Raw genomic sequence first — 17100 nt, forward strand, 5'->3', positions numbered from 1 at the left:
GGGTGCTGTCACCCGAATATCGTGTGGTTTGGCGTGATACCAGGTTTGGGTGGGGATGGATGGGTGTGGATAGTCATCTAGGAAAATTATGTTTTGTGGCAGTTAAAGGCAGTTCTAGCTAAATTAATGGGGTGGGAGAGGAGTATAGCAATTTAAGAAGAGGAAGCATTTTTATAGATAAGAAATTGATATCTAATCTCACTGCTGTTTCATTTCCTCCTAAGTAACATAGGGCTGATTTTAATTCTCATTAAGCTATTAATTACCCAAATTTAGAAACCCAATCCTAATTTACTAGATGTTTCTAATTATTGGTTTGGGTATTTTGTTGTTGTCACTTAGTGGGTTGACTCATTTTAATTTTGTTTCTATGAAGATTTTCTTCTATTAAGCATTAAAGTAAGAAATAGAAAAAGAGATATTGGTACACAAGATATGATAGGTATTAAATAAATGCTAATTGGGCTTCCCTGGTGGCGCAGTGGTTGGGGGTCCGCCTGCCGATGCAGGGGACGCGGGTTCGTGCCCCGGTCCGGGAGGATCCCGCGTGCCGCGGAGCGGCTGGGCCCGTGGGCCATGGCCGCTGGGCCTGCGCGTCCGGAGCCTGTGCTCCGCAACGGGAGAGGCCGCAACGGTGAGAGGCCCGCGTACCGCAAAAAAAAAAAAAAAAAAGTGTTAATTTCTGAAGTTCAAAACTATAAACATAATGCAAAATAAACCTTTGGTTCTACACTTGATTTTTTTAAAAATCCCAATTTTTAAAGTTTCAAACTCATCATAACAGGAGTTGCTCTACATTACTTAATTTGGGCAAAGGCAATGCAAACATATGGCATGGCGAACACATTGATACTTTCTATGATTTATGTTCTAAATGGAATTCTCTAGATTTTACTAGAGTAAAGTAAGATTTCAGCAAAAAATAAAATCACATCTACTCACTTGAATAAAACTAGTTCTCAGGAAGTAAATGTTATGAATACTTGTGACTATTTTCCTTGAGCAAGTAATGAGATGATATTCCAGTGGTAATTTTCTTGATACTTTGCTATTATTGTATATTTATGTCTCTGCTCTTAATCTTTTTAAAAAGTGATTATGATTTCATCTGGAATAATGATTTTTTCTCATAAAATGATTCCTGTATTAACTAATTGTTCATTTTGATTAAATTTAAAACTTCTCTGTATCATACCTTCTTTTTTGCATATACTAGATATGCAGAGTGCCTTTTTATGTTTATTTTCAAAGATTTTAAAGAACATTAAAACTTTTGTTCTTGGAATTTGGAATGCTTCTTTGGGCTGATTAGCAATTTGCCTGCCCCCACTGTAATTACTCTCCTTGAGTATGAAAGCAGATCTGTGGAGGACTGTAAATTTGGACCTAAGAATTGCTTAAGGAGGAATGTTTCACTTTCTCATACTTAGAATTAGTTTGGCCCAGGAGTTAGTTTGAAGCCAGTATGAATTATATTCACATTCATACTTTTCATGAGATGAACATATGTAAAAATATCTGGCTATCTATTTTAACTTAGACAATTTTTCTTGCATTTTTCTATTTAATAAAAGTGAAATAAAAAAGTATTAAAATACCAGCTTACCCTTTCCCCTCCCCATATCCTCAAGTTCATTCTCTAGTAGAGAGAGTGGCATGGCCATATATATACTACCAAATGTAAAATAGATAGCTAGTGGGAAGCAGCCGCATAGCACAGGGAGATCAGCTCTGTGCTTTGTGACCATCTAGAGGGGTGGGAGGGAGGAAGACGCAAGAGGGAAGAGATATGGGGATATATGTATATGTATAACTGATTCACTTTGTTATAAAGCAGAAACTAACACACCATTGTAAAGCAATTATACTCCAATAAAGACGTTAAAAATAAAAAGTATTAAAATAGAGTGGAAATACAAAGAATACAGCAGTTCCCAAACTTAGTTGTACACTTGAATCAGCTAAGATCTTTAAAAACAATCAAACAAACAAACTGATGTCCGGCTCAGATCCCAAGACATTCTGATGTAGCTGGTATGAGGTGTGACCTTGGCATTGGCAGTTTGAAAAGCTCTCCAGGTATTTCTAATGTGCAGTCAAGTCTGGGAAACACTGTCCTCGGAAATATGAAAAGCAAAACAAAGCTGAAAGCATGAGGCCTTTCAGAGTTTCAGCTGTAGCCTTGAGGCCTTTGATATCAGATTGGAGTTAGTAGAACAGAAAGGTTACAAGGACTCTTAATTGTTGTTGGAATTTACCTGATTTCCATTGGAATCTGGCCTGATTTGGGGGTCACAGAATTCCATTCAAGAGTTGACAGATTTTTCTATGCTTTGGTGTTTATGTCTTCCCTTTAGTCTTGCAGAATTTTACAAAAGCCAAGGGAAATGGAAATCTAGTACTGTATGTCTTAAACCACTAATGAGACTGGAGTGGTAGTAATAGGTATTTTGTGTTTGGACTTTGATTATTTCTGTTTTGAACAAAAAGCCATCATTTATAAGTATGGAAAGAAAGCAGTGCCTTCTCCCCAGTTTTTGTAGCACACTCACCTCAGATGTTCTAGGGAAGAGACCCAAAACTCTAGGAGATTTTGATAAATAACACCCTTGCTGAATATCTGAAAAATTGGCTTCTAATAATAATCAGTGATGGATATAAAGTTCTCCTGTGATAACTTCAAAACCAAAGGACTCAGATATGGTAAAGCTGTCTGATACTTATTGAAAGTAAAAGGAAGAGAAGGCGGATTTCTCGTCAGATTTAGTATAAGTGGGTTAGATAGTCCAAGGCTGAACCCAGGTTAATAACTGTCTCTGAATGCTGGATGGTGGGCTGGGTGCTACAAAAACATCATAGAAACGAGAGTAAATCTTCACTCCTCCCTTTGAAATGACTTTTCATCCAATTTGCTGAATAGCAAAAAGTATCATAAATGATATGCTGTAGATTTGATTTATTTTTTTTATGATATTGGAGATGAGCAAAATGAGATTGAGATGAAAATAAATCAATATGGACAAGTCAAAATGTTTAAAATGAGAAAAAGTCATTTCAAGTTGGCATGACTATTATGGTGTGGGCATCCTTAGGAAGCGTAGGAGTTCTAGGGGAAAAAGAGGTGTGGGCTAATGAGTTTAAAAAACGGTGGGCCTGGATTTGTCTTAACAATAGCTGTAACATAGCACATCAATTTCCTAGTCCCCAGGGGCTGCAGGGGATGAGAAGATCCTGACCTATGACAAATTGACTGGATGGAATTTTCAGACTGAAATGATGCTGACTCCATTAAACCTTGGATAATCTCTCACGAAGTCCAGGCTGTGAATATGCCTCATGCAGTGGGCAATGGGAAATGTGCTTTGAAAAGCATCTCCTACTGTCCCTCAGCCTTTTGTGTCTTTGTGTATTACAAAAGCAGCTGTAAGCCAGGGGTTAAGACTCTGGAATTACTTGGCCCCCTTGGTTGTTACTGGTTGTCCAGGTCTGCTTAGCCCCTGAAATCTTGCTGGCTAAAAGATCTCTCTCCACTCTGTCAGGGTTTGTAAACACACTCCCCAGACACTCAGGAACCTTGGAAGAACAACTTTGGGGGGCAACTGCTCTTTAGCTTCCTGTTAGATAAATGGCTCCTTAACATTGGATTTCATTAGAAATAAAGTTCTCATATCATGATTCTACAGTTAGTATCAATGTAAGCTGTACAGTCTCAGGAAAGGCATCACTCTGGGACAAGTATTACGTGTGATCATTAGGGGACCGAGTTAGAGGTGTATTTCTTCTAGATTGAGTTTTGTGTGTTTTATTCTTAAAAGAAAGATGTCTTCAGAAGGTTCCATAGCCATCCCCTTGGGCAGTCACTGCAAAAGTGGGGTAGACCTCATACGTTGCATACGCTGCTAAGTCTTGTCCCAGGGTCACCGCTTGCTTGAGCTGGGCTGCAGACACAGATGCAGCTGCGTTAGGGACAGCATAGCCTGGAGGAGAAGGCAGAGAAAACTTCATGAAAGGGATTCGGATTTGCTTCCTTTTGGCTTACGGTCTTTATGAAAGATGAAAATTTAACGTATTGCTTAAAGCCAAAAGTTAACGTGTACATTTTAAAAGGTGCCCTCAGGGGATGTAATATCTGGACTCATTGATTAGGGAAGAGTCTTCCTCAGAGTGGGGTCGACCATTTATATCAGAATCGTTTCACTCTTAGAAAACTGGCAACATGGGGGATAGACCCCAAGAAACAGAAACTTGACAGAATGCGGAGCTGATTAAAGTTTGATGTCCAGAACTTTTTCAGAGGGTCTCAGAACTTGTAAAGGAGGGGAGGCAGTTGATGGGTTGGCAAGGAGATCGGGGTGGGCCCTGTGGGTCTGGTTCTGCTGCATCCCCACCCTCACCTAAATAGAATATTAAAAACCATTGCCTTTACCCAGGGAGGTTTGTAGGGACTGGGTAGACCAATAGGAGAAGTAGTTAAAGTTTTAGCATATTTCTATATAGCACCATAAAAGCACATACCTAGGGTGTCCACATTTTGGTCTAAATGGATAGGACAAACAATACCTCACCCCACCATCGAGCTGTGTTTGATGTATGCAGAGGTCTTAGTGCTCGTCCTTACTGTCAGAGAACTAAGGGGCTTGAGTGATAAGGACATACTCATGTGCTTTTGTATTGCTATCATGTCTAGCTGATTAATACTTTTGAAGAAAAGAGCATAATAGCTATTATCTAAAAGCAGTATTTCCCTGTTAATGTCTTAGACCCAAATCTGGTTATTTCTGAGATGATCCCCAAATTGTGAAAGAGGATGAGAAAAAGGGAAAAAGTATGCTTAAGCAGCAAATGGGGACCTGATTTTAAAAAAGAAAAGAAAAGAAAGAAAGCGCATTTGGTTTATGTGTTGTGGAAGTCCGCCTAAACCCAGGCACATTGATTTCTTTCTGGTGGCTTCTCAGGAAGTGGTAGTGGGAAGCTGGCTGGACTATTTGTAAAAAATTTGAATCCCCTCCTTGGCTCGTGCACTTTGGGCAGTAATGCTGACTAACGTGCTAGTGAAGTTTGGTACATTTTCCAAGGATATGAGAAATATGTTAACAATTACTTTCATAATTTTGGAAACAGTATTTCTAAAGTAAGTAAGTAAAATATACGTGTATGTGCGTGTGTAGCGTAGGTTTTACCTTTAGGGATTTTGAAAAGCAAATTGAATTTTCTTTTTCAATTTGGCTAATTTCTAAAGTACCAGAGCATTTGTGTTTTAAATAGATTCTTCCCTTGGAGCCTATTATTCTTTACTTGACTCCATAGCAAGTTATAAAAAATCTTCTCAAATTCTTAGGCATTCCCAAGGCAATTCTCATGCTCTAAATAATTTTTTATTTCTTGTAGGAGCAAATAAAAGTGAGGATAAGATAAAATATTTTTGTGCAAAGAGCAAATCCTTTCCAATGTAAAAGCAAACTTTAAAATTCTCCTGGCAGTGGCTCATTTATTTTTATAGTACATTAATTTGGTGTCTTTGGGGTACAGCTTTCTGCAAGACAGGGCCTTAACTTTCTGCAAGAACTGAGAAGCCTGGCACAAGACACCCCGTTTCATGGAAAGCAAGCACGGCGCTGATGGCTGCAGCACAGCCCAGGAGGGACCTGGCCCTCGGCAGTTGTTGCCTTGATAACCTCGAAGGGGTACATCACACATCTTCTCCACGTTCTAAGAGCAAAGCTGGAATTGAGGTCACATTTGTGTGGGAAGCATGATTAGTTTCGGCTTCACTTGCCAGGATGGAGGCCACATTTGCAAGTTTTGAGAAATAAAAGGAAATGAGAGCCAGCTCAGGTGTTATGGATGTGACATATATAGCAGTTCTCATACCTACACAGGACCGATATATGAATTAATCAATTGATAAGAATGTCTTATTTCTAGGTCTAGTCAGAACTCTCTGATTTGGGCTTATGGGAGGAGGTATGCCAACACAATGACAAGTCAGAATGACAGATTTCTTCGAAAGAACCTAAACTTTTATTACCAAGAAAGAATGGAGTTGCTCAAACTAACTGCTGAGGGAAAAATTTCCAAAAGAAATTTCTTGTCTGGTCCTCTTTAATCTGTAGAGGATTCATTTTTAATTAGTAGCATTTGTTGTAGGTACATAATAAATGGGGAAAAGTCTTTTAAATGTGACCCTGAAGGCATGTTGATCTACAGACAGACTTTAAGTAATCAGCATATGCCCCAGACCTAAATTATAGAACAGATAAAATGAGCCTGATTAGCCACTTATTGAAATGGTCTCTTTTTCATTTTCTCCATCTCTCTCTCTCTCTCTCTTTCTCTCTCTCTCTCTCTCTCTCACACACACACACACACACACATACAGTTTTTGTCTTAAAATAATTTTTAAAAATCCGATCTACACGTTTCTTTTAGAAAGCAAAGCAATACAAGTAGAATTGAGTAGAACTGAAGATTAGAATTGGGGAGGGAGTCCATGGATTGCTTAAAAGCTGATTGGCCTTGGCCAAATGACTTAATCTTTCTCTTGGTGGTACTTGGTTTCTTCAGCTGTACAGTGTGCGTGATGATAGAACCTGTCTCTTGTGGTGTCACGAGCATTGCTGAGATAAGTCAGTGCCTGGCACATAGTAAGAGTTCAAATAAACATCATCCACGAATGTAGTAGTAGTAGGATGTAGTAGTTCTAAACTCTCTTACTAAAAGTAAAAACCCAAACAAACTAGACGCAGAGAGATTGATTCATTTAAGGTCACACAGCTGCTTATAGCTGACCTGAGACTAGACCCTCCTCTGCTGCCCAGCTCAATTCTCTTGCCTTGTTAATGGCTCGCTCATCGGGCAAATTCTTTTTGGTCACAGATGGTGTAAATCAGATTTATTGTAGTTGAAGTTCACAGATAACTCTGTGAGTCCATGGTCCCAAAGAGGGTCTCCCAAACACTCTCTGCAGGGTGCCATTTCTGGCATTATTTTTCCATACCTGGAAATGCGGTAGCAGAAGCGGCAGCAGCAGCTGCGGTCTGGGCATCGGCTCCATCGGTGGGGATGCCCAGGGTCTGCAGGGTGTACTCGGCTGCATATGTCTTTGCTTCATCCACATAGGCACTTAGCTTCGGGGGTGTGAAAGGGTGGCTGGAAAGCAAAGTCAGTCAGGGTGTGCATTTTAAACTTATGTAGCTGAGACAGGTGAAAACCTAAGGCGCTGTTCACTTTTTTGATCGGATAATGGAATTTTGCGTGGGGACCTAGCACTCTCTGCTTTTAAAGCTTCCAGATATACATACATGTTGGAGCATTTGTGAATGGACCTAGAACATCGGTGGACGATGACATTCCTGGAGCGTACTTGCAACTCGTTGTAAGTTCTTTCTAATGTATGTGTGAAACAGGATGGTTCCTAAAACATGTAGAAATGCAGGCTCAAGGTAAAATTGAGAAGGTGATAACCACTAATAGAGAGGTTATAGCTTTGGTTCAAAACTTAAATGGCAGGGCATGGTGTTATTAGGTATAAAAGGGCAGTTTCGTATGGTTCAACCCAAATACTACACAGATAAAAGGGTGGGCTATAGTTTTCACTTCTATTACACTTAACATCTGCAGTTTTCCATTGGTTGGTGAGAGTACACAGTCTTCATTGTCTATATGAAATTTAGGGGCTTTGAGTTGCTAGTCTCATGGCTGTCACATATATCCCAAATACACATCTCAACGTTTGCACTGAATGAAAAATGAGTAGGTTGTAGACTTGAATATTTATCTTATTTAGATAGTGATAAAATACACTTAATTCACAAGACTCATTCTAAAATCGAAATGATTAGGAATTTGGAGAAGTTACACACATGACAGGATTCTGGCTGGACAGGGCAGGAATAGTTATTTTGTATAAGAAGAGTTGTCTTTGATCTTGTCCAATGGCAGAGTGCAGCTGATATACAGGTTGTCCCCAGTTATTTTTCTGACAAACTTCTTCTAATATCTACAAGAGCAAAAAAAAAAAAAACAACAAAAAAGTGACTTCCCTTCCAAATATCACATTTGCATTATTTCTCTAACTTTCAGGTTTTTAAACTTGAATCTTCAGAGTTTAAGCAAATATAAGAAGAGATAAAATGCCACATGGTTTAATGACTCATAAAATTTAAGATGAACTCAATTTGAACTCCATTTAAAATGTTGTGTCTATTAATTCAGGAAAATCATTTTCACACCATTTATTCTAATACACTTTTAGTTTAGTCCATTAGCTCTAACTTTTTACCAGTAGTTTAATGTACAATTTGTTTGGTATATTTATTCCGTTTTTTAAAAAATTGATATTCCAGGGCTTCCCTGGTGGCGCAGTGGTTGGGAGTCCGGCTGCCGATGCGGGGGATGCGGGTTCGTGCCCCGGTCTGGTAGGATCCCGCGTGCTGCGGAGCGGCTGGGCCCCTGGGCCGTGGCTCCTGGGCCTGCGCGTCCGGAGCCTGCGCGCCGGGCCACGGCGGTGGGGGGCCCGCGTACCGCAAAAAAAAAAAAAAAAAAAATTGATATTTTAGCACTGTGTAGCTGGATTTACTCATTATTACCCTGAATCCTTCTGTTTATAATGGTTTAGAGAAAATAACCTAAGGATTTATTCCTATTTCATGTCATTTGTCATACGGTTTTAACTTTACATTTTCATAAAAAGAGAGTTAAAAAGTTTAATGGGTTAGTATTTATTGATGAACATTAATAGAGGGGTGTTGAGAGGCTTCCCTGGTGGCGCAGTGGTTGAGAGTTCGCCTGCCGATGCAGAAGACACGGGTTCGTGCCCCGGTCCGGGAAGATCCCACATGCCACGGAGCGGCTGGGCCCGTGAGCCATGGCCGCTGAGCCTGCGCGTCCGGAGCCTGTGCTCCGCAATGGGAGAGGCCACAACAGTGAGAGGCCCGCGTACCGCAAAAAAAAAAAAAAAATAGAGGGGTGTTGATAGTTGCAATGTCTTTGTTTGGCAAAACACCACTTCTGGCTATTTTTATGATCTGATTTTTGGAATCTTCCTTCATGCTTCTTTCTTCTGTCATTACTCCAAACCAAACCTTGCCTGAAGGCACATATTTTCTTCATGCCGAAGCCATTTCTGGTGGCCCACAAGCCCTGATGCTCCCATTGGTCAGCAGATCCAGTAAACTGTGCAAAACAGGGCGTAAGTCCTAAAAAATAACTCTTGGGACAGAACAGTTCCCAGGTTGAGTCTGTGGAATTTCTTATCTCATTTGCTCTAATGCTTATCCAGCTGTAATAGCATGACATTTTCCAGTTTATTGAATTTATAGATTGCTCCTATCTCCTCTATTAACTGTTGCTTCTTAATACTCTTAGTTTTGTAGCATCTCTTGTCATCTACAAACTGTTCTCTAAGGTTTCTGGGCAATAGTCAGTTACTTGAGCGGGCTGATATTCTGCCTGCTCGTTTGTGCCCATTGTGCAAACACATGTAAAGGATTCCAGCTCTAACTTCTGACTCTGCAGGGCAGCCTCCTCTTCTTGTTGGAAGTTCATAACTCCACCATGGAGTTGTCCAGGCTCCATCTATGCTGGTTGGGGGTGGCATGGCCCTTGATTTCTAAGATGCAGCTGCAGAAATTCAGAGACAAATTAATTAAGAAAAACTTTCATTAGTTGATAGAGATAGTTACTCATATGTTACTGTATATATTTTTTTGGTACATTTATTTTATTTATTTATTTATTTTTGCCCACGTTGGGTCTTTGTTGCTGCGCGCGTGCTTTCTCTAGTTGTGGTGAGCGAGAGCTACCCTTTTTTTTTTTTTTTTTTTTGTGGTATGAGGGCCTCTCACTGTTGTGGCCTCTCCCGTTGCGGAGCACAGGCTCCGGACGCACAGGCCCAGAGGCCATGGCTCATGGGCCCAGCCGCTCCGCGGCATGTGGGACCTTCCCGGACTGGGGCACGAACCCGTGTCCCCTGCATCGGCAGGCGGACTCTCAACCACCGCGCCACCAGGGAAGCCCGAGAGCTACTCTTTGAGGTGTGCAGGCTTCTCATTGAGGTGGCTTCTCTTGTTGCGGAGCATGGGCTCTAGGCACGTGGGCTTCAGTAATTGTGGCACGCAGGCTCAGTAGTTGTGGCTCACAGGCTCTAGAGTGCAGGCTCAGTAGTTGTGGCACACAGGCTTAGTTGCTCTGCAGCATGTGGGATCTTCCCGGACCAGGGCTCGAACCCGTGTCCCCTGCATTGGCAGGTGGATTCTTAACCACTGTGCCACCAGTGAAGGCCCCATATATTACTATAAAGCAGGACCAATTTCTAACCTGGATTTAATATAAAACCAGAGATCATTACTCATGCTATGGCAGTTCTTAGAACTATTACACAGAATTTATGACAATGATTATTTTTTATTTTCTAAAAATATTTCTGGGTATCCTAGTACTTTAATTAGGTTGTTTATTTTAGGTTTTAACCCAGGATAGATTGGATTGACTAGCTTTTGTGTTTTCTGAGCAAAGGTCCATCATGGCACTTACGAGATTTTATTGTAATTATTATGTGTCAGGATCCTCTCACTGGATTGCCGTGTGATTTTTGATGGCAAGGGTTGTGTTATATTCACTTTTCCATCCCCAGCACCTAGCACAATACTCGGTGCATAATGCGTGCCCCTCATATGGTTTTTGAACAGACACATGATTACTATTTACCACTCTGATAGGCATCCCTTAAAAAAGAATTGTATGGGGAGGGGTAGCAGAAACTGTAGATGAGCTAATTTGTATGTATAAGAAAGCCATTAATACACCAAAAACAAACAAAAAAACCCAGTCAAGATGAGATTTTAGAAAATCAAGTTTTCTACTTGATTGCAATCATAAGGCTACTCCCACAAATTTGGGGCTTATACCTTTGGGGTGGGAGTTGGGAATTTTCCTTTAGGATATGCCAACTGTCACTCTGAACAACTGGATATTGATTATTCAGCCAAAGTGTCTCTGCAGAGAATCCAGCATGTACTGCATGTCCAGAGGGGACAGTGTAAGGGTTAACACAGATCCTGTTTTGTTTTATTTTTAACCCTGTTGTTCAGTTTCCGTACTGGAACAACTTTTATAACTTTTAACTTTCCGATAATAAAATCATAGCCTCATGCAGAAACATGGAAACTTAGAATTGTGAAGTGAAAGCAAAAAATTTACCTTAATGTTACTGCCCAAATACAGTCATTGTAGATGACTTGATTCGATATGGCTGATGGCATCTTATAGTTAATATGAGTAATGATACACCAGAGATAGCACAGTGTTTTCTCTTAGACACAGAGCTTCCAAGGAAAGATGTTCTAAATGATCTGTTCATTCCCTGTCATGAGTGCTCTTCATTTGCCAACCAGCCTTGCTTCACTTTATTCTCATTTAAGGTATTGGTTGATAATTCTTGGTAGTGCTCAGAATCCTTGCATTTCAGTGGAAGATTACTTAAGATGTCAAATTTCATGATTTTAAAAAAAAGAGTCTAAAATGAAACAATTGTACTCAACACCCACTTTTCTCTCACAGTACATTATGTTGATTGGCCGCTATATCTATTTAATAAAACAAAACAAAACAGCAGCTGAAGTAGGGATCAAGTCAAATCCTTTGACAAATGGTGAATGATGGTCTTTGGCCCAACTTATACAAACTATCCAAGCTATCTCTGGAATAACGTTACCTACCTGTGGAGCAAGTTTAATTCCTTGGGGTTTTAAAGTGACAGGATTCATTGGGGTGAGCTCCATCCCAGGCAAAAGATCATAGAGTTTGTCTTCTCTCTTGTCTCCTTTGACCTGGTATCCTCGACCCAGGCCTGTGTAAGCCAAATAGCCACGGCCGCCCAGTCCTCTCACTCCCGCAGCCCCTACAGGTACATTCATGTAAATTTCTAGGAATGTAAGAAGGCATTAAACCGAATCAAACCACCAGAAAATCACCCTGAATCTTACTGTAATGGAAAAGTTAGCCCAAGTCACATTGATTATTTCCCTGAAGACAGATAGAAAACTCCAGGATTCTAATGTAATGAAACTCAACATAAGATAGGGTTCACCACAGGTGTCCTTTTTTTTTTTTTTTAACTGTCTGTAGAAGAAAGCAATACTATCAAAGCTATGGATAAGTACACGTGCAACTTTAAAGCTTTGGTACAGAGAAATTTTGCAATTTCTCTCTTCAGTTAACCTTTCGTTGACATTTTTCTGTAGACTAATAAATGTTGGGAATGTATTTATTAAAACATCCCAGCATAATATGACCACATGTATTAAAATAAGTCTTGCCTTTTTGTCTTTGATCAGTAAATTAGAAATGAATTCTAGTTTCCCTAATATTCCATTCGTGATGGCCTGCTGGAAAACCAACATTTAGAAAATGTGTTTTAAAACTCACCATTTTCTCTCTTATATTCTATCAATGTGAGGCTTAAATTTCCATTGAGTTTCATTAATAGATTCCTTTTGATTTTTTGTTTTGCCACATTGCTACTTTGATTTCCTATTGGTGGCATAAAGAGATAAAAAATTAAATTGATTACCCTTCATCCATGAATATCATTCATTGATTCCTTTCTTGTTATAAGACAGGTATTTTTTCCCTTGGAGTGAAGTTTGTTTTTTTCCTACATTACAACTGGTTGACAACTTATACTTAATGTAGGGATTGTTTAATGATGTGATTTAGATTATAAATGTACAGTGCTTTAATGACATAATTATCAAACCTATAGACAGATCATCTTGAAGGAAATCCTGAAGATTTCTTTTACATTACAATTTTGGGTGGAGTATTATGAGTATGGAAATTTTAAGGCTGTTGAAGACTAGAGTTCCTAGGATGGTCAATTCAGTTCTCCTGAAAAATAGTAAAACACAGTAAGATAATTGTTTTCACAGTAATCTGGACATGCCCCTTTGCTTCTAGTCAAACCCAAGAATAGAATTAAGTACACAGTTTGCTGTTGAATTGCTCAGACTGGTGTCATATCTGGCAGACAGATCTGAGATTCTGTAGGCATTGGTTCCTAGCAGAACCACTCTGAAGGATCCCATTAGGCAGAGACAAAACAGTTTCTTGAAAATAAAACATGCTTTCCTTATCTTTTACATTTTTTGAAATAACTGAGCTCAGAAAACTGCTTGAACATTTGGAATTCTCACAGGATTCAGCAGGAAAACGTGTTGTTTGGCAGTAAGATTGAGGTCGCGTTTTTTTTGTTTTTTATTTTTCTATTTGGACTTTACTGTTTGTTTCCTGATATCCTGGAGAAGCAAGTTGATTTCCTTAGTAATGTGGCTTTTTAGAAGGCATAGCGCATATTTCTTGGGGGAGATCAGATGAGAGCATCTCATATATCTGTTAAATATATTTATGATGAATTGTGATTTATATATGGATGTGATGGCACTGACTCACCATCCAATACTCATGTGTCTTGATATTTGAGGTAACTGGTTTCCACTGAACCATACTGCTCTCAGTTGGAAGTTTTGTAATGAGTCACATATGACTCCAATATGGTAGTACAGTGATAAGGAAGAAACTAATAATCGTAGACCCGAGTTTTAGTTTGTACACATTTTACGGGCCCATGCAAAGATCACATGTGTACATCAGACTCATTTATACTATGTTCCGACCAAGTTTTTTCAATAACCAGTTGTAATGTGAAAAAAGATTCATATGGAAGGAAAACTATTGATATCATATTTGATTTTCAATAAACAATTTTCCAGTTCTTGTCTCCCAGTGGACCCGTCCAATTTGTCTAAGGCTATTGCAATACAAAGCATTTGAAATCGCAGAGTTTTTTTCTAAGGCAAGAGCTGATTAATGTTACCTCTAACAGAAGGGGCTCTGATAATGGCCCTGTTGCCAAGATGTCCTTTGGTGGCTGGGAAATGAAGGCTGGGAATTGCTGTGTAGGCCTGGGGGGCATAGAAGACAGGAGCTCCAAGGTAGGCTGTGGTGGGATCATAAACATGGCCCAAGGAGTAGGTGTACTCTCCCTGAAGCATGGTGCCCCTTCCACCTGTTCCTCGGGTGTACCTAACATAACTATCCTTGTCCACTGGTTTGGCTAGGGTCACTTCGATGGGGGACCCATCCAGCACCTGTTTTAGACAGCAAGGAAAAAGCAATGTGAAAAGACATGAAGACAGCCAGGTGTGACTGAGCCCTAGTAACACGTCTCCTTCTAAGTGTTAGTCTAGTTGCTGCTGTGTTTACTGACTGTTTCACTTATATGTGTGAATGGAAAATATTGCCTCTCATATCAGTAAACAAAGGACGTTGCAGCCATTGAGCCATCACATTACATACTCCCCCAACGGTGATCCTGAGGAAACTCAGGATGTGAAAACACAGGATACTGGCCCCAGAGCGCTGAGGTGCATATCAAAGGAATGATTTCAATGAGCACAGACTCTTGCATCTTCCTATACATAGAAAGTGCTAAATTCCTTAACTTGAGATATCTGGCTTTCTTTAACTAACAGTAATCTTTTGGTGTTCCAACCACCTGGTCTTTGTTGCAAAAACTCCTACATATCCTGGCTCTTCTCTTCCCTCTTCGGAGCAATCCCTTAGAGCTATCTGAGAGGCTGTCTCCTGGGCTTGAAGTCCTCAGAATATCCACAGAATAAGACGTAATTCTCAACTTTTAGATTGTGCACTTTTTTTCCATTGACATATGTATCTTATCTTTTCATAGGTTCTTGTTTTGTGTGCCAGCTGAGTTTTCCCTGAGTGGTTTGTTGGTAAATTGCATATAATCTATCAACAGGTTTGACAGTGAAAAATTGTCCACTGTCTATTGACATATTAGTTACAAATGTATTAAGTGAATACAGTTACTGAGACAGAGAATTATGTAATATTTATATGTGATATATATTTTTAATTATCTATTTATATAATTATTCTAAGAAATTTTAGGTTAATTATGGATGGAATATAATCTCCAGTACCTAGCACAGTGTAATGAAGATAAAAGGAAACCAATAAAAGATCTTACCAATTGTTAACACCTTGGCATGGGCAGCATATCAGGCCTTTCCAGCTGCCAGCCAGGTACGTGTCTTACTTCTTGGTGCAGTTATGCAATAGGTGAATTTTTACTGGAAGAGAAGTGAGGCTTAAAAGTGGGGCCCTACTTAAGAAAGAGGAATCATTGAGGGTACTGCATTGTCCCCTGTAGGCGCTTCCTTATGAAGCAACCTTTTGATCTGCTGAACAGCTGGGAACTAACAAACAGGGATGGCAGGGCAGTACTGAAGTTTCTCAAGTCAGGCACTACTTAAAACTTGTCCTCAAGAATTGTTGAAGTGTTGTTTTCTGACACATGTTTCTGACATTTTGTAACCAGATCCGGATATTGAAGATAATGGCTGTGTGTGCATCTACAAGTGGGACTTGCTTTTACGTGCTGCTTGCATACACAAAAGATAAAGGTAGCTCTCAACAAATACTTGATAGATGGGTGAATTTCTTATCAAAGGGACAAGGTGTTTTGAGGAAACAGTTGGTGGCTCCTTTCAAATAAGAATGTTGTTTGTTATAAAGAAAAGAAGTGATGTAAAGCGTTCCTGCAAAAACTCCCTTTCACAGCAGCTCATGATTTCATGAGTGATTCAGTGGCTCCTGCATCACTGAAGTCTGCTGGACAAAATTTGTGCTTTATGGTCATCCTGATCATTTTGGTCAGCCTCTTGTTCCTAGTTACATGTATCTACCCTACTTTTTAGTAGCAGGAGTCAGTATCAAATACGTTAGATGGACCACATGGAGAGATAGAATTCAGCTCATACTCAACTCTATTATATTGATGTTGATGTAATTAGAAGAAACAGACTTGGAGTATTAAAGACCTTGGATGTAATTCTTTGTCTTCGGTCCTGTCTTGAGGAAGATAAGATACCCAGATAGGTCTCTGCTTATAGGAACTTCTATATCAAGAGATGTTTTTAATATTTTAACTGCAAAGTCAAATTTCTTACTGTAATAGAGTCTGTTCTGCATTACTCTGCCCCTCTAACCGTGTTTTAAATCCAGTACTGTATTTCACTTATTTGGTTTAGACGTTTCAAGATCTAGGACAATATCTTATTAACCTATATAGCCACAAGCCCAGCAAAATTTCTCTCACGTCATAGACATTCACAAGTATTTACAGAATAAGAGAATAATCACGTGCAAACTTCAATTCATCACCTTTCTTTCCAAATAGTTTTCTCTTCTTGACTCCCCTATCAGCCTTCTTCTGGTCTCCTATATTGAAAACCTATAATGACTCATCTTTATTTCTCACTGCTATATACAATCAGTTGCTTTATCCTTTGAATTCACCCCCCCATAGTCTTGTATAGAGATCTCTCCTACATTCCATTCCCACCCTTATTCAAGCCCTTATTTCTTCCCATTTGAGCGACTATAATAGTTTTTTAACTAGTTCCAATTACATCTCTCACTCTACTCTATGAAACTTCAATTCTTAAGAGGTTAATTTCCCTAAATTGTTAACATGATCATTACTCCACTGCACAAAAAAAACTTCAAAGCCTCACCTTGCCTAATAAATTAAATATAAATATCCATATGTATACTTAAAAACCTTCATAGTTCCTAGGCAAACTTACTTCTGATTTTCCCATACCACATTATAGTTAAATATTATTATAGTATTTAGTATATATATTTATAATTACACTGAATATGTATTTAACTACATAATACATGTATACATTGCTATAAAAATATCTAGCTCTAAATATATTAGCTGCAAAAATTGGAAACAATTTGAATACTTTTCCATTGTGATTATTCCAATGTAATTATTTAGCATTTAATTTATGATGATCCCTTCTCAGTAAGCATCATATGTCCCTCAAGAATGTTTTCAAATTGAGAAACTAATCTACAAACTGTTATCAAAGTAATAACATTGTTTTGATAATAAATATAATCATCAATGAAGAAGAAATAATGTTTTGCTTCATAGATATGCAATTAAATATACATTAATTTTTGCGCTGCAGTTTTCCTTTTGTGTTTTGGAGTCAGTACTTC

General features: G+C 39.1%; 1 protein-coding gene across 2 annotated transcripts in view; it reads right to left on the minus strand.

Moving 5' to 3' along the window:
- Positions 1-1839: 1839 nt before the first annotated feature.
- The window catches only part of A1CF (APOBEC1 complementation factor), a 76309-nt gene continuing 61048 nt past the window's right edge, over positions 1840-17100 (minus strand). The window contains exons 8-12 of one of the 2 annotated variants that reach the window (XM_067710142.1): positions 13874-14147; positions 11718-11899; positions 7863-7999; positions 6998-7149; positions 1840-3977 (exon numbers count right to left, since the gene is read on the minus strand). In XM_067710142.1, the coding sequence (XP_067566243.1) occupies positions 3826-3977; positions 6998-7149; positions 7863-7999; positions 11718-11899; positions 13874-14147 (897 nt within the window). In that variant the 3' untranslated portion in view covers positions 1840-3825. Of the gene's footprint in view, positions 3978-6997; positions 7150-7862; positions 8000-11717; positions 11924-13873; positions 14148-17100 lie in introns of both variants that reach the window. The other variant, XM_067710141.1, reaches the window with a different exon arrangement.

The sequence above is a fragment of the Pseudorca crassidens genome, chromosome 16 (assembly GCF_039906515.1).
Source record: "Pseudorca crassidens isolate mPseCra1 chromosome 16, mPseCra1.hap1, whole genome shotgun sequence".
NCBI classification, from domain to species: Eukaryota; Metazoa; Chordata; class Mammalia; order Artiodactyla; family Delphinidae; genus Pseudorca; species Pseudorca crassidens.